The following is a 22,196-nucleotide window of genomic DNA, read 5'->3' on the forward strand; positions in this document are numbered from 1 at the left end:
GTGTGTGTAGGTGCCTCCTGGTATGTTGTGTGTAGGTGCCGCCTGGTGTGTGTGTGTGTGTAGGTGCCGCCTGGTGTGTGTGTGCGTAGGTACCGCCTGGTGTGTGTGTGTGTAGGTACCGCCTGGTGTGTGTGTGTAGGTGCCGCCTGGTGTGTGTGTGTAGGTGCCACCTGGTGTGTGTGTGTAGGTGTAGGTGCTGCCTAGTGTGTGTGTGTAGGTGCCGCCTGGTGTGTGTGTGTAGGTACCGCCTGGTGTGTGTGTGTGTAGGTGCTGCCTGGTGTGTGTGTGTAGGTGCCGCCTGGTGTGTGTGTGTAGGTGCCGCCTGGTGTGTGTGTGTGTGTAGGTGCTGCCTGGTGTGTGTGTGTGTGTGTAGGTACCGCCTGGTGTGTGTGTGTAGGTGCTGCCCTGTGTGTGTGTGTGTAGGTGCCGCCTGGTGTGTGTGTGTAGGTGCTGCCCTGTGTGTGTGTGTGTAGGTGCTGCCTGGTGTGTGTGTAGGTGCTGCCCTGTGTGTGTGTGTGTAGGCTGCTGCCTGGTGATCTGGATGGATCCTGCAGCCTCTGCAGAAACCCAGCAGCTGATGGCTTCTGTGCCTTCTCGGCTCTGCTTAGGGCCCTGCTCAGGCGCTGCTAAGTATTTTTGTTGAAAAGATTTCTTCCTGGAATTCTAGCATCTGAGAGGCATGAGAAACACTGGAGTCTGGGATCCTTGAGCTTCTTTGCAGACAAACCCCTTCTCCAAATGAAAGCTTTCGCAGCAATTGGGAAGGAAAACCTGAGGGAGGCTGCTGTGGGTTCGGCGCCTTCCCATGCTCCTTTCTGGGCCCTGGGGGCTCCCAGGACCGGGGTGGAGGTCCTTTCCCTGCTGGTAGGATCTGCTGCCCAGAACACAGGCCCTGGCCAGAGCCCTCAGCAGCCTGGGTCCTGCCCTGACAGCTGCCCCTACCTCTGCCCTGCCACTGACCCCCCCAACCCCCGCACATGGCAGCCCTGCGGGCCCCAGCATCACAGGCCACCGAACAGGGGTCCTGACGGCCAGTTGAGCCTCTGGTGACAGAGGGGCTTGACCTGAAGCCACGTCTGCCCAACATGCTCTGTGTTTATCTGACTGGCCCAGTGCGGCCGGAGAGCGTGGATGCTGCCATTTTGATGAACTCACAGGTAACACTGAGGACCATTAAGTGCGGGAAATCCTGCTGCAGCTCCTTGCTTCTGGTTAGGCCTCCCCACGGGTCTGCTTTATGAAGCGCTCGACTCTCGGATCCTCAGGCCCCGACAAGGCTTCTGCAGTGGGGACCTGCTCCCTCCCTTCATGGAGTCCTGGCCCGCTTGTCAGCCAGCAAGATGGACCAAGGTCCCTGCTGTCCCACACCCCAAGCAGCCCTGCCCTGCTCAGAGCACCCCGTGGGGGGCCAGGCCTCCAGTCCAGGGGCTCAATGGTGGAGCCCCTGGAGTTGCTCCTGGGCCCCCATGGAGAGAGAGAGGCTGGGCACAGGCTCAGGTCCCCAAGCTTCAGGCAAAGATGTCCGATTTCTGAGCAGCAGAGGCCACATTCCTTACAGGAGACCAGGCAGGCCTCTAGGAGGAGGGGTTTCCAGGCTGACTTGAAGGGAGAAGAGCTGCCAGGTGAAGACGGCACTCAAGCCTGGGAGTGTGGGATGGGGGCCATGAGGAGCACTTGTGGGCGGAGGGACTGGAAGGGGAGCAGAGCAGCGTGCAGCAGAGTGAGGTTTCTGGGGGTTCTGACCTGAGCCCAGAGGACCTCCCTCTGCAAGCCCTGGTGAGCACCCAGAAGGCTGGGATGTGCTCTACCCCTGATGAAGGAGGTGGCAGTGGCCAAAAAGATGGAAGAGAAATGCAGGCAGGGCCTGGTCAAGAGTTGCCAGGGTCCCCGTGGCCTATGGCCCGCCCTGACCTCATCTGTTTGGGGTTGTGCACCCACCATTTGCGTGTTCATATGGGCGTCTGTGCTTGAGCCCTTACGGTGTGTTTGTATGTGTTGTTTGTGCGTGTTGTTTGTACATGTTGTTTGTGCATGTTGTTTGTGCGTGTTGTTTGTGCGTGTTGTTTGTAGTGTTGTTTGTACGTGTTGTTTGTGCGTGTTGTTTGTATGTGTTGTTTGTGCGTGTTGTTTGTACATGTTGTTTGTGCATGTTGTTTGTGCGTGTTGTTTGTGCGTGTTGTTTGTAGTGTTGTTTGTACGTGTTGTTTGTACGTGTTGTTGTACGTGTTGTTTGTGCGTGTTGTTTGTGCATGTTGTTTGTGCGTGTTGTTTGTGCGTGTTGTTGTACATGTTGTTTGTACGTGTTGTTTGTGCGTGTTGTTGTATGTGTTGTTTGTACGTGTTGTTTGTACATGTTGTTTGTACGTGTTGTTTGTACGTGTTGTTGTACGTGTTGTTTGTGCGTGTTGTTTGTGCGTGTTGTTTGTATGTGTTGTTTGTATCTGTTGTTTGTACGTGTTGTTTGTGCATGTTTGTGCGTGTTTGTGCGTGTTGTTTGTACGTGTTGTTTGTGCGTGTTGTTTGTGTGTGTTGTTTGTGTGTGTTGTTTGTACGTGTTGTTTGGTGCCTTGCTTTGTTCACTGATAAACACCCAGCACAGGGCAGCAAAGAGCAACAATGAAACTTGCCATTGATGGTTGGATCACTGATTAATTAATTGTTAGAAATGTGAGGTCTTTTATCACCCGTCCCTCCCAGGAACGGGCACTGCTGTGCGTTGGTGTGTGCTCCAGGTGTCTTCTGAGCGGTGGCATCTCCGTGCACAAATGCACCACGCAGGTTTTTCACATGATGGAATCACGCTGCATGTGGGGGTCCAATTGGGTGGGTGACTTTTTGGGGGGACTCTTTTCATGACATTAGAATAGAAAATAGTTTCCTCGTCCTTGTTAATAGCACATGGTGCTCCAGAGACAAGATACACCATAATTTCTACAACATTCTTCCATTTATTTGCATTTCAGCTGAGTCTCATTAACACCTGGGTAAAGCTATAGAGAGCATGTTGTACGCGGGATCTTACGGATGCCTTGCCCATTGTTTGCTGCTCCTTTGCAGGGCGGAGAGGGACTCCCTGGAGAGCAGCCTCCTCGAGGCCCAACAGCTGGCCACGAAGCTGCAGGAGCAGCTGGAGGAGGAGGCGCGGAGCACAGGACTCGCTCGGCAAGCCTTGCAAGGTGCTCCAAGGGCACTCCCTCAGCTCCTTCCCCAAAAGTGAGCCATGCAGGGGCCCCTGGCGTGGAGCTCACTACCCACACATGCTGCACCCCTCTCCGGAGCCCACAGGGGCACGAACGTGAGCCTGGAGCTCATGTGACGAAGCAAGTTGGGCCACCTCGCCTGTGAGGAACAGCAACACCCTGCTCAGGCCACACCTGGTGCCAGCCTGAGGCTCCGAACTGGGTTGTGGCCGCAGGGTCAGCGTGTAGCCTCCAGCTGCAGCCCTGTACCCTTGACCCTGCTCAGCTCAGCCTGCCATGGGCCGGCCACCCACTCCCAGAGCCTGGAGTGGACAGTGGTCGCCCCCAAGGCTGTCACTCCCTAAGGAGTCCCAAAGGGTTCGGGGGTCCACATGCCAGGCCCTGGCACACCTTACTCATCACCCCACAGTGGAAATGGAGCAGCTACAAAGTGACTGGGAGGTCCAGGAGATGAAGCTGCGGCAGGACGTGGGGCGGCTCCAGCGACAGGTGGCACAGCAGGAGCGGGAGGCACAGCGGGCCCTGGAGAGCCAGGCATCAGCTCACCGCGAGGCCCTGGCACAGCTCCAGAGGGAGAAGGTCTGCTTCCCAGGAGCCCACCAGTAGCTTCCTAGAAGGCTACCAGGTCCCAGGGAATGGCAGGCCCTTGGGAGGAGGGGCCCTGGGAGACTGAGCTCAGAGACAAAGGCACCTGGCCAGGGAAGGCTGGGCAAGGACCTGCTCATGCTTCATAGTTCAAGTGGGCATCCAGGGCCTTCCTCGTGGAGCCCTCACACTGGGCTTGGGTTGGTATTTGGGGGGGGCCTCCCTCATGGAAGACGCTGGACGTGCTGTTGGCTGGTCTGGTGCAGTCTGAAGGATGAGGGCTGGAGGGGCCCCCGTCCCGCAGGTCCCAGGCTTCTGGAGGCCTGGTTTGATGTGTCTTTACACCCCTCCATGGCAAGGGCACTGCAGAGACTCAGGAATGGTTTACAAACTGATAGATCAATGTGGGATGACAGGTGCTGAGACCCAGAGAGGCACTCCCTGCGCTGGTGACTCTGAGGGGAAGACATGGGGGGGTGCAGCTGGCTGGACTGGACAGCCCCTGGGGCCCATCAGCCCTGGCATCCCACGGGCCAGGTCTCACTCAGGACCACAGACAACTGCTGGCCTCACCTGCCGGACCTCACAGCCCATCCCTTTACCTTGGTCCAGGAGACCCTGAGCCTGTCCCTGGAAGAGGAGAAGGAGGCAGCCAGATGCCAGCTGGAGCAGGAGAAGGAGCTGGTGACAAAAAGTGCCGCCGAGAGGGAGGCTCTGAAGGGGGAAATTCAGAGCCTGAAGCAGGAGCGGGACGAGAGCCTTCTCCAACTGGAGCACAGGATGCAACAGGTGATGGCACGGCTGGGGGGCAGCGGGGTTGCTCACACCCACTGCACCTGTCATCTCTGGCCCAGCACAAGGGCTGCATGTGGCCACACCTCAGGCAGATGCAGCCTTTCCAGGTCACTGCAATTTCAGCTTTGTTCTTCCACAGCAGTCATGATGGACAGATGTCCAACCACCTACCCACCCCTCCGTCCATCCATCCATCCACCCATCCATCCATCCATCCATCCACCCATCCACCCACTCACTCACCCACCTGTCTGTTCATCCAGCCATCTGTCCATTCATTCACCCATCTGTCCACCCATCCACTTGCCCATCCATCCATCCTTCCACCCATCCACCTACCTACCCATCCATCCATCCATCTCTCCATTCATCCCTCTATCTGTCCATTCATCCACCCACCTACGCCTCCATCCATCCATCCACCCATCCACCCACCCACCCACCTACCCATTCATCCATCCATCTCTCCATCCATTCACCCATCCATCCATTTATCCATTCATCCACCCATCATCCACCCATCCACCTGCTCATCCATCCATCCTCCCGTCCACCTGCCCATCCATCCATCCACCCATCCACCTGTTCATCCATCCATACACTCATCCACTCACCTACCCGTCCATCCATCTATCTATCTGTCCATTCATCTATCTATCCACCCATCCATCCATGCATGTGAATGTCCCTCCACACACTTGTCACCATCCACCCACTCACTTGAATATCCATTCTTCTTTCCACACATTTAGGTAACCATCCAGATATATGGCCATGCATCCACATTCCTAGCTGTCCATCTATACATGTCACCATCCATGCAATCATTCATCAGTTCATTTGACTATCCATCCAACTATCCATGCACCCAACTTTCCATCCACACAGCTATCCACAACTCATCTGACCATCCATCCATCCACTTAACATCCTTTCATCTGTCCACAAACTCAGCTGTCCAGCCACATATCCAGCCATCCATCCATGTGTCTATCCATCCATCCACCTGATCCACCAACCAGCTAGTCATCCAATCATCTATCGGTGTATCCAACTCAAATACCAAGCCAAGCACAGAATTACCAGCCACACATCTGGCCATCCTTCCATCCCAGCAGCAGTTGAGACTCAGCCACTGGCCCTATAAAAGCTACCCTGAGTCTAGGCTGTTCCAGTATATCATGCCGCCCTGAGGAATGCACTGTGGAGTGAAAGGAATGGACACACGAACGCGTCCACATTGTGTCACATGGGGTGATAAGGGCTATAAGATGTTGGTGCAACATCTTACGTTGTTGTGGCTCACACCTGTAATCTCAGCACTTTGGGAGACGGAGGTGGGTGGATCACTTGAGGTCAGGAGTTCAAAACTAGCCTGGCCAACATAGTGAAGCCCTGTCTCTACTAAAACTACAAAAAATTAGCCGGGCATGGTGGTGGGGACCTGTAATCCCAGCTACTCGGGAGGCTGAGGCAAGAGAAAAACTGGAACCCAGGAGGCGAGGTTGCAGTGAGCCAAGATGCAGAGACTCCTCAAAAAAAAAAAAAGACAAATTGCAGGAGGAGTTACAGTAGCCAAAATAGCCAAGATTTCTTGTCAAACTCTCTGCATTTAATATTTGATTCTTGCAACACTCTGAGGCACACGCTCTAATTATCCCTAAAGTAGTGGTGAGAAAACTAAGGTCCACAAATATTGAATGCCTTGCACAGGGCTGTGCAGTGCACCTGCTGGACACCGAGGTCTGTGCTCTTAACTGCCCCACAACTCTGCATCCTTAGGTGGAGGAAGGGAAGGCCTTACAGGAGGAATAGTAGTGTTGGGTGGAGAGGACGTAGACATTGGCAGGATGTCTGGGGATGGCATGAAGTTCTGCACAGCTGCCAGGCTACACGTGAGTGGAAGCAGCGAGAGAGGTGTGCAGTGGAGCCGGGATGGGCCTTGGGCACCAGCATCAGGTGACAGGGAGCCAGTGGATGTTCTTGAGCCAGGGTGATATGACAGGAGTTGGGTGGAAGAGAGTCTGGGGCCAGGAGGCTGGGGAGAGGCTGAGGCAGGGTCCATGTGAGAGGGGCTGAGAGCCAGGCAAAGGAGGAGAAAGGTAAGTTCAAAGCCCCTTGGGACGTGGTGATATTATTCCCATTGGACATATGAGAAAAGAGGCTCCAGGGGAAGCAATACATCTGGGGAGTGGATGGCCCATCAAGGCCCCCACGCAGCCCCTCATTCCCATCTGAGACCAACCACAGGACAACGTGGCCTGTTCTCATGTGATTATTTAATCCCAGCTTCCCAGAGGCACACACAGCCCTCCAAGAGAGGGGACCTCGGTCAAACAGGAGTGCAGGCTTGGTGGCTCAGGCCTGTGATCCTAGCACTTTGGGAGGCCGAGCCCAGCGGATCATCTGAGGTCAGGAGTTCAAGACCAGCCTGGTCAACATGGTGAAACCACGTCTCTACTAAAAAAAAGACAAAAATTAAGTGGGTGTGGTGGCGGGTGTCTATAATCCCAGCTACTCAGGAGGCTGAGGCAGGAGAATCGCTTGAACCTAGGAGGCAGAGGTTTCAGTGAGCGGAGATCATGCCACTGCATTCCAGCCTGGGTGACAGAGTGAGACTCTGTATCAAAACAAAACAAAACAAAACAACAGGAGTGCAGGCTAAGAGGGCAGACAGGCACCGTGTGCTAGTGCCCTCCCTTCCCTGGACTCGCAGCAGAACCACGATAAGGGGCACCCCAGGGGCAGAGCACAGACGGGCTGGCCTGTGGAGTCCTTGCCGGTACAGCAAGCTTTCCCGGGACCTCTGCTCGGCCAGCTGACCGTTATCCTAGGTGGCCTGTGCAGAGAAACTGAGCGGAGCAGTGGGGCTGGGGGGTCTAGCGGGAAACTTCCCCACACTTCCCTGAGGAACCTGTGATGACCCAGTCGGGGATCTTATTTCTACAACGAAGAAGAGGAATTATACGTGGAGCAGGAGCCAAAGACCTGGAACCACTGGCCCAGGAGGGGCTGCCTTCACCAGAACCCTCCATTCTCTTACCCACTGTGTCTGAATGGCGGTTTGCCCACACCTGTTTGCAAAGCGAAGCCCTCACCCGAGAGAATGCCACACTTCTATATTTGATGAAGTTTTGCCTAAAATTCTAACAAATACTCCCTTGCGGTGCCCAGTAATGAGGGGCACAGGAGGGAGAAACAGGGCCCCCACCCTTGCAGACCTTATTGTCCAGTAAGGGCAGATTCATAAACAGCCAGCAGGTCTCCAGCCGAGCAAAACAAGCAGGGCCTCGAGGGAGGGAGGGAGGGGAGCAAGGGGGAGCATTGATTTTTAAAATGGTTTAGAATATAGAAAGCCATTTCAATGAAAAGCCCCCCACTCTTGCCCCTCCCCTTCACTAGGCCACTCAGGGAACAGTTGTCCTCTCTCTTTGATTCCCCTGTAACACGCCCATGCAATTCTGACCCAGAGATAGCACAGACCCCACAGGGCAAGGTCCCCAGCAGGACGCCCTCTCTCAGACACCATCCACAAGTCCAGGGGTCTCCAGGCCACCCACACTTCTGACCACCTGACTACAAGTTTGGGGGTTCCCATGGTCCTCTCAGATTCAGCCATTCACTAGAATGACTCACAGAACTCAGGAAAGCCTCTTGTTCCTCTTAGAGTTTCATTATCAAATATGGAATTCAAGACCAGCCAGAAGAGGAGACACGCGGGCAAGGTGTGGGCACGTCACAGACAGGGGCTGCTGTGCTCTCCCTGTGGAGCCAGCCCAGCACCCTCCTGCACCCCAGTGTGCTCACCAGCCAGGAGGCTCCACTGCACTTTGGCGTCCAGAGTTTTTACTGGGTTTCACCGTGTAACATGATCCGTGGAGTGATTGGTTATGTCACTGAAGCCCGCTTCTCTGACTGCTGGGAGGCTGGGTTGACATCCTTTGGCTCAAAGCCTCAACCCTCTAATAATCGTCTTTCAGCAGACAGCCCCCATCCTGAAATTCGGTAGGAGGCCAGGCGCGGTGGCTCATGCCTGTAATCCCAGCACTTTGGGAGGCCGAGGCGGGCAGATCACAAGGTCAGGAGATCAAGACCACGGTGAAACCCTGTCTCTACTAAAAATATAAAAAATTAGCCGGGCGCCGTGGCGGGCACCTGTAGTCCCAGCTACTGAGGAGGCTGAGGCAGGAGAATGGCGTAAACCTGGGAGGCGGAGCTTGCAGTGAGCCGAGATCACGCCACTGCACTCCAGCCTGGGCGATAGAGCGAGACTCCGTCTCAAAAAAAAAAAAAAAACTCTGGTGTGGTCCCAGGGGCCCGCCAGGAATAATGCAGACACTCCTCATTTTGGGAAACCCCCAGTGTTTAGAAGCTTCCTCCAAGGACCCAGGACAAAGACCTGATAAATCTTTTGTTATGCAACACTCTCCAAAGATTGCTTGCAAACAGAAATATACAGCATTACCTCCCCAACACTGCACTTTTAATACAAAGGGGACGGAAAGTCCACGCCGGCTCCTGAGCATTTCTCTTCTCAATTATCAAAGCATCTCGGTGACCTTTCCCAACTGTGTATCTGCAGCTTTGTTCTCCTGTTCCTGGGCTGTGTGCTGAGCTGCCAGGACTGGGTCTTCCTGTGGCTGGCTGTTCTTCCTCCCATGGACATCTGGGTTGCCTCCAGCTTTGTTGCCATTACAGCAATGTCACAGACGTTAGTGACACCGCGCAGAGGTCATTCCACCCAGGTGCACGCATGTCTCTGGGCTGCCCTCCCCGAAATGGGCCTGGGCAGAGAGAATATCCATGTGTGAATTTGACAGGCATTGCTTCCAAAGCCTGGCCCATGGAGCAGCGTGCCACCCTTGGGGCTGAGGGTGTCTTGCTGACACGCGCCTTCCACACCATCAGGGAGATGGAGCATTTTCAGGCTTTTAAGCTTCCTTCTCTGCACTGCAGTGGATGTTGCCTAGAAGGATGGATGTGGCTCATGAAGGCCCCCAAACTGCATGGGAAAGGGGAGGATTTTGAACAGGCAGAGGAAGGTGATGATACCCCAGGGATGGGCGCAAGGGCAGACACAGAGGTGAGATGATGTCGGACAGAGGGCAGGCGCTCAGAGGGTGAAAGGGCCCAGGGCCCAGGCCTGCCTCTGTGGGAGCCGCCTCTCCTCTCCAGTGGCCGGGATGTACAGACAGGAACATGAACATGAACATGCTGTGTCCAGGGGAGCCTCTGCACTCAGCATTCTGCCACAGCCTCTTCTTCGAGGGGGGCCTCATCCCTCCCCCCCCAACTTTCTCACAAGTATACCCTGTCCTGTTCAGGCCCTGTCCCTAAAAGAAGCAGAGCGGAGCCTTCTGAGCGAGGAGCTCTCCAGGGCCAGGAGGGTGCTGGAGCGGGTACAGCAGGAGGCACAGAGCCAGCAGGAGCAAGCACAGGTGAGCCCCACACAGCCCGGCCACGTGCACAGTCAAGCAGGTGCTAGCTGACCCCAGGGAGCCACCCCTCCTGCCTGGTCCTAGTGGCATATCCCTCTCCATCCCCTCCCTTCCTGAGAGTCAGTTTCCCCCCGGTGCCTCCAGGGCTCCTGGTGGGAGGGGCACCCAATGGGCAGGAAAGGTCCGAGTGAACCAAAGCAGTTCTCCCTTAGCTTCAGGGCTGGCAGGGGCCAGAGAGGGGAGGCCTGGCCCAGCTGGGGGCCACCCATGAGCCAGCAGCAGCAAGCGGCTGAGCCCATGTGTGCACTGGAGCTGCTCATAGAAAAGCACAGCTGGGGACATGTGCACCAGCCTCGTGGAACTCACCACAGAGATCCTTCCAAGGGAGAAACTAAACCTGAGGCAGCTGGGCCTGCACCCGAGGAAACTCTTAGCAGGAAAGGAAACCCATATTGAGTCCTGAGTGGAGCCAGGAGAGAGTCGTCCACGGAGGGCCTAGCCCAGCCCTCAGCAAACAGCTGCCCACCCTTAGCCAGTGAAGAGAGGCTCTCCCATGCACAAAGGCTGCTGCAGGCAGCCAGTGGGGGTCACCTGGGACCCCTGAGTCCTCCCCTAGAGCCCAAGTCCAGAGGGCTGGGCGGGCAGCAGCAAATAGGGCACTGGGCAGAGCTATAGGGAGGAGGGCTCTGGAGAGGAGGGATCTGGAGAGGAGGGATCTGGGGAGCAGGGCTTTGGGGAGGAGGAATCTGGGGAGGAGGACTCTGAGGCCTATGCCTCCAGCTCGTGGGCAAGGCTGGGCACCCACTGTTGTTGCTTACAGAGCACCAAGGCTTCAGCCCATCTGTGACGTGGCACCAGGTCCCACATGGGAGACAAAGGGACTGGGCAGGGCTCCTAGGGAGTAGCCAAAGCCCAGTGATAGAACATGGATGGGGGCCTGGCTCACAGGGAGGGTGGCCAGAGCCCAGCAATAGGACATAGATGGAGGAGCCACAGCAGGGCCTCCCAAGGTCCAGGGGGCCTGCGGAGGGGCTGTTTGTGTTGAGGTCGGGGCTGCTGTCCTGGGTGGCAGGGGCTGGCCCTGAACAGACACAAGTGCCAGGGTGCCCTGGGCAGGGAGGGAATGGGCTCAAGGCACCGGACGCAGCTCCTCTCCTTTCCAGGAACAGGTAGGATTGAGGGCGAGGCTGACTGCCGACCCCAGCTCTGACCCGCTCTTTGCCCTCTCTGGCTGCACACACCCCGTCAGCTGGGCCCACACCTGCCTCCTGCCTCTGTCCCAGCTCCCAGCATGTTCAGTGACGAGGCCGTTCATTCCCATACTTCTTGGCTCATTTTAAATTCGGGCAAACCTTTTCCTCCCTGTCCCTGGCAAGGAGGCAGGGTCGGACACCCACCTGACTGGCGTTGAATGTATGGCTCAGTGTGCAGTGAACAGAGCACAGGCCATGGTGCCAGGTGCGGGAGGCAGGCCCCTTCTGTGCCCATTCTGAACGGGGGCACTTCTCACTGACTGCACAGAGGCATACGCAGGCCGCCTGGTGGGGGCCGGGGTGTCCAGGCAGCAGGGCCTTGGGGGACGCTCGGTGACTCGGAGCTAGGATGGAGGGCGTGTGCCCCATCCCCAGGGTGCTGCACAGCAGGAGAGGGCACTGCAATGAGGAGGCGGCTACTGGGGTGTCACTTCGCCCCCTCCTGCCCGACGCCACGACCCGGATTCCTAGTCCCTTCAAGCAGGGCTGCCCAGAGGAGCGCCTGGCAGCCCAGGGGAGCCTTGCCCCTCACGCCGTGGAGCCCTGCCCTGCTCTGTTCCTGCCCCTGAGGCCTAGAGCGTTCCACGGGGCCCAGGAGGACCAAGCTTGGCATCGGGCCTGTGACCGTGCCCCTCCCTCCTCCCGACCACTGGCCAGCAGCTCCCTCGGCTCCACCCGTGGGCAGGGACCCAGGAAAGCCCTCCTGGGGCCCTGGGAGCTGACGCCTGTGGCTCACAGAGAGGCCTCGTCTGGAGCCAGTGCTGGCTTCTGGAGCCTTCTCTCGAGCTGGCCCTGAGTCTCCCCGGGACTCGGGACCAGGCCTGCCAGCCAGCTGGCCTCCCTGGGGAGCTCGTTAAGGGTTCCTTTGCCACCTCGGCTCAGAAAATGGAAATTAAAACTGTTGAGAGCAGCGGGAGGAGAGGAATGCTGCCAAGGAGCACCAGGCTCCAGATGACAGGAGAGCGTGTGCCCCCAGGCTGAGTCACCACTGCCGCCGGGCTCCCGGCCGCTGCCCTGTCCCTGAGGCCCTCACAGAGGTATCCTGCAGCCAGGGCAGCGCTGGGGCATGCTGAGGCACAGAGCCATGGCCTGGTCAACCAAAATGGCCCTTGTCAGTCCGAAGAGACCACAGGGGGTTGTGGAGAACGAGGACAGGAGGCAGCACCTCGGCTCCTTTCCCAGGAGCAGGGGTCACGGGTCACAGGCTGCAGGAGCCCCCGCCCTAGCAGAATCCAGGTGGACAGGAGGGGCTCCCGAGATCTGGCACAGGGGCAGCCATGCGGGCACCTGTGCCCCCGGGAACACTGAGCCAGCTCTGGAGGGAGCCGTCCCCCACCAGCCACCCCCTGCCAGCCGCCTGCTGCTGCCTGGAGGCTTGGTCCGGTGCCCCGAGCCCAGGGGTGTGGAACCTGAGCAGGGCAGGGCTCTGACTCTTCATGTTGGGGACACTGAGGCCCAGAAAGCTGAGACCCCCCTGAGCCGCGTCTGCCCTGCCGCCCTAACCTGGGCCTTGAGGGGAGGGCCTTGAGAGGAAGCAGGGTGGTGTCCCAAGGGGCCTGGGGCTTGGGGTGAAGAAGGCGGCATTCGTCCATCAACAAGGGGCCATGGGCTGAGCCTGGGGCCTCCTGGCCCAAGGATCCCTACTGGCCACACTGCCCCAAGGCCCGAGAGGACACCTCGGGTGGTGTAGGCGACAGGGAGCCAACTCCAGCTGAGCTCAGTCCCAAATGGAGGGTAGAGCTGCCCAGTGTGTGGTGGTCCCTGCAGGGATGGGCCCTGCCCCAGGGCGCAGGCTGAGCTGAGCGGCTGCCTCCTGCTGTGTCCATGGGCACTTACACATCACAGCTGGCAGGGACCGTGGACGTCTCCTCATCCCAGCAGCCTGTCTGATAGTTTAGGAAACACCGGTTACCCGGGGCGTGTGTGATCAGCAGGGCCCAGCTCCCCCTCCCCAGCCACTGCAACACGTCCTGCTCCAGGGTCCTGGCCTTACCTCACCCTCCACTGCTGGGCCCGGCTCCCTGGTGCCACTGTGGGCTCCCTTCTCCCCGCAGGCCACCATCAGCTCCACAACCGAGGAGCTGAAGGCCCTCCAGGCCCAGTTTGAGGATGCCATCACGGCCCATCAGAGGGAGACCACAGCCCTATGCAACAGCCTCCGGGACCTATCGGCCGAGCGGGGCGATGTGGAGAGAGAGGTGAGGGGTGGGGCTGGGGGGCTTCTGGGGATGTCAGAGGAGAGAAGAAAGCAGGGCAGGTACCGAGAGAGGAGAGAGTGGGGGTGCCAGGAGGAAAGAGAGGCTGTACCACAGAGGAGGGCAGAGTCGTCTCCGGGACTAGGAAGAGGCAAACAGCAACAGGGGCTGTGGGGCTGGGGGCCCTCATACCGGGCAGTAAGCCAAGCCTGGGCTCTCAGAGCAGATGAAACGGTGCCTGGCCCGGGCCATTGGCTAAGGGAAGCTGACACTGGTTTTCAAGGCAAAGAAGGCATCATTTCTAAGCCTCCTGAAGGGGTGAGTTTGACTTTGGGGTGCAAGTGGGCTTGGCTGAGTCAGGTGAACTTGGCTGAGTCAGGTGAACTTGGCTGAGTCAGGTGAACTTGGCTGAGTCAGGGTGCCAGCTGAGCGGGAGGGGAGCTTTCTGCAAGCTGCCGTGGGTCCCGATGCGGCTCCTGCTTGTCCTGGGAAGGTGCACAGCACACCTGCCAGCTCCCAGGGCACTGGTGGGGCACACCTGCTGCTGGGAAGGCCAGCATGTGAAAGGGTGGCCAGAGCCACGCAGCCGAAGGCTCCGGGAGTCCGGACAGCCCCCTTGTTCCACACACAGTTAAGAAAGTGGAGTCAGGAAGGGCCTGATTCTGGAGGCACTGGGGCAGCTGTCACCTCCCAAAGCCTTTCCGAGAGACAGGCATGACCGGGGGCAAAGGAGAATTCGGACCCTTAGCCAGGAGACCAATCGCACCATCCACTGAGGCGTGGGGAGGCCCTTGACAAGCTGGGCTCTGTCCACACAGCGGGAGGCATGGACTTCATTGGTCTGGACACTAGGGTGGGGGGAGGCTGGATTTAGGGCAGCGGGCAAGAAAAGAAGTGGGTTAGTGGAGATTTCGGGGTGGGCCTGGACCTGGCCAAGGGCCCAAGGTTGACACGGAGGCCCCCAGGAGCCACGTGATGGTGACGTGGGGTGGAGGACAGTCTTGGGCAGGGGGCAAGAGTGGCCAGGGCTAGGCTGGCCTGGGCTCAGCAGGCAGGCAGATTGGAGAGGCGTTTCTGAGGGGGGTTGGCAGGATATGGGGACGCCTGTGTGTGGCAAGGGCAGGAGGGCACACGGATCTGGGCTGGAAGAGGGGAGGGTCAGCTGGAGCCCCAGCGGGGCCCATGGGGACGGGGCGGCCTTGCACACTCCCTGGGCTGCTTGCCAAGGCTGGGGACTGCACAGCTGACCTGGTGCTGGCGCACACCACGCCCCAGAGGCCGGGCCGCCAGGCAGGGGAGAGTGAGGAGAGGGGCTCAGCCCTCCCCAAGCACACCCGAGAGGCAGGCTGAGAGAGGAAGAGAACATGATTTAACATGACCGGCTGTTTACACTGGCCCCAAGGAGAAAGGTCTCCTTTCAACAGATTTCAAAGTCAGGCCCGGTCAGCGACCACACGGGGAAGCAAAAGGAGATTTCAAAACTAGGGGCAGCAGGGGGAGGGGGAGGGAGAGGTGTGGCGGGGGTGGGGGTGCATTGGTTCTGCTGGCCTCAAGGAAGGGAGTGCAGGCCTCATGGGAAGGTCAGGCTCTCAAAGGAGCAGCCCCTGGAAGGGAGTGGGGGCTCCCAGAACAGAGCAGGGTGCCCAGAAAGGGAGTGGGGGCCAAAAGGTGAGGACAGCTGAGGGGGACAAGAGGAACCATCACAGAGAAAAGCAAGCAGAGCCCGTCCAGGCGCCAGGCTGGCCCAGGGTCACCATGGAAACCGTAACATTTTTCACAACCTTTAAACTGGAGGAACTTCCAGGCTCTCAGACCCTGCCTGAGGTCCACACGTGTGTGCACACATGCATACACATCATCCACACAGTGAGACCACACACGCCTGTGTACACTCAACACTCAGAGTGGTGCACGCATGCTGAATGCACACATGCCCCACGCACTCACACTCACACAGTTCATGCTGGAATCACATACGGACACCACACAGTGCACACAGGCATGCACAGAAACGTGGAAGTACACACACGCATGTGTGCACTCATATGCACATACCTAGCACAAACACACACACACACACACACTCATCACACACACATGCACTCACACACAGTGCACGCACAGGCATACAGACATGCACACACATGCATGCACACACATAAGCACACCACGGACAGAGTGGACACCTGCACCAGCTCACACACACACACTCTCACACGCTCATCACCCACACTCACACATGCAAACACACTCACACACACTCATCACACACACACTCACACACATGCACACACACATACACTCATCACACACACATGCACACACACACATAAACACACACTCATCACACACATGCACACACATACACACTCATCACACACAGAGACACACATGCACATACACACTCATCACACATGCACTCACACACGCACACTCACACACACGCACACTCACACACACGCACACTCACACACATGCACACTCACACATGCACACTCACACACGCACACTCATACACACGCACACTCACACATGCACACACATGCACACACACGCACAAGTGCACACACGCACACTCACACACACTCATCACACACACACTCACACACAGACTCTCACACACAGACACACACATACACACTCACACACAGACTCTCACACACAGACTCACACACATACACACACACACGCACACTCACACACTCATCACACATGCACTCACACACACGCACACACACACATGCACACTCACACACGCACACTCACACATGCATACATCACACATGCACACACATGCACACACACACGCACACTCTTACACACACACATTCACCCTCCCTTGCTGTCCCTCCACAGCCCTCCTCCCCTGCAGAGCTCTGGAGCTGCCTCCCTGCAGGAGATTTTTAAAAGAGGCTGTTTATACAATTTCTAGCAACGAAATAATTATTATAATCACATTAAGTGATTTGGCTGTAAAATTCCTGTAAAAGGGATGGCTGTTCTCATGAGGCAGAGGGAGCGGGTGGGGTGGGGGTGGAGTGGGGGCGGCCCTCCTCCTGCATTTGTTTTGCTTGTTTTCATCTCCTCTGCCCTGGGAAATGAAAACAGTTTCTTTTATGATGCATGGGCCCTTGTGCGGGTCCTTGACCTTCTGGGCGGGTTTCTGCTGAGCTCGGCGGAAAATGCTCCGCACGGTCACGGCTCCCACGTGTGGGGGTGGAGGGAGCGGAGGGGAGGCTCCGGCCCTTCCCAAAAACAGAACAACAATAACAGCGGCAGCCTCGGGAGCCAGGCCGGCCGGGGGCCTGGACAATATCCCGTGAAAACAGCCAGAAAGAGGGGCTTGCTTTCGGCCAGCCAGCGCCTTGCCGTCGCGGAGTCTTTGTGGCTTCCACCTCTGGGCACGCCCCCTGGCTCCCTCCGTCTCCTCCTCCGGGACACACGAGAGCCGGAAGGGAGCCCTCCCCAGGGTTTCTGGCCAGGCCCAGAGCTCAGACCTGGGAGGCAGGAGACTGGGCGCCAGGGCCAAACCCCAGCAAGTCCCCACCCCAGAGCGTAGGTGCCGGGGAGGGCCTTCCTGCCAGGCTGCCACTGTCCTCCAGACCCCACCCCTGGGTTCTCCTGGGCACCATGAGATGCCTGGTATCCAGAGTGGGGAACCAACACCTTCCTCCCACTGCCCCCCCATCGCCAGGTACCCTCCTCCCACTGCCTCCCATGTCAACGGGGGAAGGAGGGCCGAGGGAGTGCGTGAGCCCCACTGTGTCAGGGTCACTGTGTCAGGGTCATTGTGGCGGGGTCACTGTGGCGGGGTCACTGTGGCGGGGTCACTGTGGCGGGGTCAGTGCCCAGCCTGCCTGCCGAGGCTGCTGCCCACACTAGGACAGGCAGCGGCCTGGGCACCACACTGTCACCTAAGGAGAGGACTGGATGTGGGGGGCGGGAGGTGGGAAGGGCCCTGGGCGGTGACAGTGAGGACACGTGTGCTGAGCCACATCCCAGGTAGGCTTTGCTTACCAGTGGTCAGCGTCCCGGGGGTCCAGGGAGGCCACAGGGTGGGCCCGGGCCCGGGGGGTCAAGGTGGGGTTCTCTGGGCTCTTGGGCTGGCCCTGCCCCAGCTGGTGGAAGCTGCCCTTCAGTCTCTGCAGCAGGGATTGGCGGCTTCATGGGGTGAGCAAAGCGCATGGGGACCAAGTTGGGCAGCGCACCTGTGCCTGCCACACCAGCGTCAGAGGCCACAGCCCCTGTGGCTATCCCTGGAGCAGTAGTCCCCAGCTGGCCTCTAGAGCTATATGCTCCTCCCCAGGCTGAAAGGCTGCGGGCACAGCTGATCGTGGCCCAGGAGGGACTGGCCGCACTGCGCCAGGAGCTGCAGAGCATCGAGGAGAGCCGGGAGGGGCTGCGCAGGGAGGCCCAGGAGGCCCGCCAGGCACTGAGCGACGAGGCCCGCGAGAAGGACGTACTGTTGCTTTTCAACAGCGAGCTGCGAGCCACCATCTGCAGGGCGGAGCGGGAGAAGGCCAGGTATGGCGGCCACCCAGGAGCAGCTGGGGGTGCCTTGCAGCCTGCTGCCCACCCAGGCCGTAGGGAGGATGGGGCAAGGGGGTTAGGCAGGGGCGTCCTGCTGATTTGGGCTCCACTGATGGTGGGGTAGACATGCCAAGCAGGCCTCCCACTGCCCAGTCCAAGAGGTCAGCAATGCTGGCCAGTGCGAGGGATGTCTGAGGACACAGACACACCTGTCCCTGCCCACAGGGAGTTCCCATCCAACAGGCAAGATAGGTCACAGGTGGCCTCCAGGAGGTGGTACAGAGCTGGGGAGCAGAGGGAGGCCAAGGGCCTGGCTGGGTCTCCAGAAAGGCCCCTGTGGGGCAGCTGGGCGGGACGGCACAACCCTCACAGCAGGTGGCAGAGGTGACAGGCTGGGCTGGATACTGAGTGTGAGGGAGAGGGGGAGACAGGGAGGGATGAGGTGAGGAGGCGCTGAAGAGTGGATAGTGGACAGGGGCTATGCGGCCGGGCACTGGGACCTGGGTGGACATATGTCTGAAAGGTGACAGGGAGCCCTGCAGAGGCTGAATTTGAAGACACTGTGGAGGGAAGACTGGGGACAGTGTATCACTAGGGGAGACAGAGACCTGCTGGGCAGCTGTGCTGGCCCCCCCGGGAGGTGCGGGGACCCCAGTCTGTGGCACCCTCGTCAGTTTTAAGCGGTCCAAGGAGGAGAAGGAGCAGAAGCTGCTCGTCCTGGAGGAGGCCCGGGCGGCGTTGCAGCAGGAGGCCAGTGCACTGCGGGCCCGCCTGCGGGAGCTGGAGCAGGAGCGGGGGGACGCCCGTCAGGAGCTCCAGGAGCTCCACAGACAGGTAGGGTGGCAGGGAAGAGTCAACATCCAACCAGGCACCCTCCCGCCTGGTGGGTCCCAGCTCCTCCCAGGGCACCCTCTGGCTGCAGTGCAGGAGCCCCCAGACCTGGCCTTGCTGCCGCCTTTGAACCGCTCTGTCCCCAGACTTTGGGCCATGCCCTGCTCAGGCTCACAGGGTCCCTGGTTGGGTCTGTGCCCATGGGGCGCAGATGACAAGACTGGAGAGGGCAAAACCAGGAATGCTCTAGCGAGGAGGAAGGGAGCCACGCACAGCAGCACACGGAAGTGTCCTACATGTAACACCTTCCGGAGGCGCTCGGGAACTCAGGCAGGCTGGAGGGGAGGCCTGGCCTCTGCAGGGCAGGGTGCTGGCTTCCCCGAGGCCTAGCTCCCTCCCATAATGGCAGCCTCGGGGCAGTTGGCGCCAGTGCACCCCAGACACTGCCCACACTCCCTAATCAGTGCCCACCCTGCCCCACCTGAGCCTCCTCCTTGTCCCAGGTCCTCCAAGGAGGTCCCAGGTAGGTGTCTGCGGAGTGGCTGAGGGTGACAACTCCCAGGGCAAGGCCCTTTGGGAACACCTCAGCCCGACTCCCTGACTGTGGCCAGCTACCCTCAAGGGACGTGTGAGCGGAGGCAGGAGGCAGGGAGGCTGCCTGGCTTCCAGCACAGAGACCGGTGACCCTGTCCATGCGGCCCCACGCTCCCAGGTGAGGACACTAAAGGCTGAGAACCAGAGGAGGAGTGGAGAGGCCCATGAGCTGCAGGTGCAATGCTCGCAGGAGGTGCTGGAGCTGCGGAGGCAGGCAGCCAAGGCGGAGGCCAAGCGCGAGGGTGCCCGGAAGGAGGTGGGAGGGCTGCCTGTGCTCAGAAGGGAAGGACCTGGGTGTCGGGGAGCAGAGGGAGGAGGCCCACCCCACTTTCCTCACTGTCTCCCACGGGCGCACCCCAACATCCCTCCTACAGGTCCTGGGGCTGCAGAGGAAGTTGGCAGAGGTGGAGGCCGCAGGGGAGGCCCATGGACAGCGGCTCCAGGAGCACCTCCAGGAGAGCCGGGAGGCTGAGCAGACCCTCCGAGCAGAGCTGCATCGTGTCACCAGGAAGCTGCAGGAAGCCAGCGGTGTGGCTGATGCTCTCCAGGCTCGCCTGGACCAGGCCTGTCACCGAATCCACAGCCTGGAGCAGGAGCTGGCCCAGGCTGAGGGTGCGAGGCGGGACGCGGAGGCCCAGCTGGGCCGGCTGTGCTCCACAGTCCGCCGTGGCCTGGGGCTCTGGAGACAGAGCCCGTGGGTCTCCCCGGAGCAGCCTGGTTCCCCCACCAAAGGTCAGAGTCCTCAGTGGAGACAGGCGGGCCCCTGTCCCAGCTCAGTCCCTGGCCTGGGCACCTCTCTTTCAGGCCTCGAGACTCGCACAGTGAGGGACTTGGACAGGCAATTGTAGGAGCCTGCGACTGGCTCCCCAAGCTCCCATGGCTGGGGCAGCAGAGAGGAAGGGGGAAGGGCGAGTATCTGTCACTGCGTTCCTGCCCACAACCCCTCCGCTGTCACCTCCCACAGGCTCCGACGGCTCCCAGGCTCTCCCTGGGCACCAGGGTGCCAGCCCCCCAGCTAGGCCCCACTCGCCCCTCCGATGGCCCTCGCCCACACCCGGAGGCCGCAGCTCAGAGCTTGTGGATGTGGCCACTGTGCAGGACGTCCTGCGGGACTTTGTGCAGAAGCTCCGGGAAGCCCAGCGGGAGCGGGTAATGGGGGCTGGGGTCCTCCCACCCACGGCGGCACCCCCTGGGGGTCTCTGGGAAGAATACCTGCTGTCCACCCATCCACACATCCTTGGGTCTCAGGGTCAGTGTCCAGGCTATCCTGTTTGTTGTGCTAAACACCAGTACCACCACGGCCCCCAAACCCAAGTGCCTCGGGTGGCTGGGGGCTGCCCCCTTCCTCAGACCAGGCTGAAAAGCCCCTGGAGCCAGGCCCTGCTGTGACACCCACCAGGGCCCAGGGCAGGGCATTCTGCAGCTCATGCCACCCCTGAAGAGCTGCCAGGGCAAGTGCAGGACAGAGCCAGCTCCCCCCAGTGCTCCCCTCCGGTGGGGCCAAGCTCCCCAGGGGCTGCTCCTGGCTTCAGGGCTCCCACAGAACCACCTGTGAGCGGCCCCCTCCCAACTCGCTGGCTGACAGTGGGCAGGGGACTCCAGTGGGCAGGACTGTGGGAAAAACAGAGGCAGGCCCTTAGCCCTGGCCGGGGTCCTCCGTGCACACTTGTTCCCTTCAGGCCCACATTCCCACCGCTGCCAGCCCCAGGGGGCAGGGTCCTGTCTGCACTCAGCCCCAAGTCCTGCCAGGGCAGCCCCTGCCGGTCCCCCTGACCACAGGCTGTGGGCCACCACCTGCCAGCTTTCCCACAGCACACCTGTGCTTGAAACCTGGACCCTTCAGGCCCCGCCCCAGTGGGCACCTCCACCTCCCCAGGCCTGCAGGTCAGCTCAGCTTCCCCGTGTGACCACCTTCGCCACCCCTTCCCTGAGCCCACGACCCGCCCCACCCACTGCCCTGCCCTGCACACCCACAGGCTAGACTGTGAACGGCCCCAGCTGGCCCCAACCCTCTAGCAGATACCTCGGCCCTCCACCCACCCGCTGGGCTGCCCCCACTGACCTCAGTCCTTCTGCCCAGGACGACTCCCGTGTCCAGATGGCCACCCTGAGCAGCCGGCTGAGCGAGGCGGAGTGCAGGTGTGCCCGGGCCCAGAGCCGTGTGGGGCAGCTACAGAAAGCCCTGGCTGAGGCGGAAGAAGGTGACCGCCCTTGCCCTGCCCCGCCCACCCTGGGAGTGGCTGTGAGGGTGGCACCACCATGTCCCCACTGCTGCCAGCTCTAAGCTTTCAGCTCCTGAGTGGGAAGGGAGCCTGGGGACAACACCCAAACCACCAGGCCTGGCGAGGCTGGGCCAGTGCTTGGCATCGGAGTTCTCAGCAGTGACTTCCCCAGAACAGAGGAGTGACGTCCACAGGCCCCTCAGGGCCCTCCCGATCTGGCCCCCAGCATCCTCTGTACCCCTGCCCCACCCTGGCCTCCTGCAGTTCCCACCGGGGGCCTTTGCCCGGGCTGTGCCCTCTGCCTGGCACCCTCTCCCCCAGACAGCCATGAGGCTCTCCCCGGACAGGCCCTGCCCCTTGTCACCCCCTCAGAGAGGCCCCTTCCTTCTGCCCCCCACTGCCTCACACGCACAAGTTTCTCTGCTTATTGCCCCCTCAATTAAAGGAAAGAGGCAGGAGGGAAGGATGGGTGGGGAGGAGGTCCAGAGTCCAGACACAGGAAGCCGGGACCCTGGGACCGCCTCAGCACCCTTGAGCTGTGAGGATGGAACCA

At 59.7% G+C, this 22,196-nt stretch overlaps 1 protein-coding gene across 1 annotated transcript in view; it reads left to right on the plus strand.

The window, feature by feature from the left end:
• The window catches only part of LOC105473996 (ciliary rootlet coiled-coil, rootletin family member 2), a 78,484-nt gene that overhangs the window by 37,972 nt on the left and 18,316 nt on the right, over positions 1 to 22,196 (plus strand). The window contains exons 16-26 of the mRNA XM_024790392.2: positions 3,058 to 3,176; positions 3,610 to 3,779; positions 4,398 to 4,574; positions 9,905 to 10,018; positions 13,326 to 13,469; positions 17,773 to 17,990; positions 18,671 to 18,830; positions 19,540 to 19,677; positions 19,796 to 20,153; positions 20,386 to 20,570; positions 21,502 to 21,622. Coding sequence (XP_024646160.2) covers positions 3,058 to 3,176; positions 3,610 to 3,779; positions 4,398 to 4,574; positions 9,905 to 10,018; positions 13,326 to 13,469; positions 17,773 to 17,990; positions 18,671 to 18,830; positions 19,540 to 19,677; positions 19,796 to 20,153; positions 20,386 to 20,570; positions 21,502 to 21,622 — 1,904 coding nt within the window. The remainder of the gene's footprint in view (positions 1 to 3,057; positions 3,177 to 3,609; positions 3,780 to 4,397; positions 4,575 to 9,904; positions 10,019 to 13,325; positions 13,470 to 17,772; positions 17,991 to 18,670; positions 18,831 to 19,539; positions 19,678 to 19,795; positions 20,154 to 20,385; positions 20,571 to 21,501; positions 21,623 to 22,196) is intronic.

The sequence above is a fragment of the Macaca nemestrina genome, chromosome 11, assembly GCF_043159975.1.
Source record: "Macaca nemestrina isolate mMacNem1 chromosome 11, mMacNem.hap1, whole genome shotgun sequence".
Lineage (NCBI taxonomy): Eukaryota > Metazoa > Chordata > Mammalia > Primates > Cercopithecidae > Macaca > Macaca nemestrina.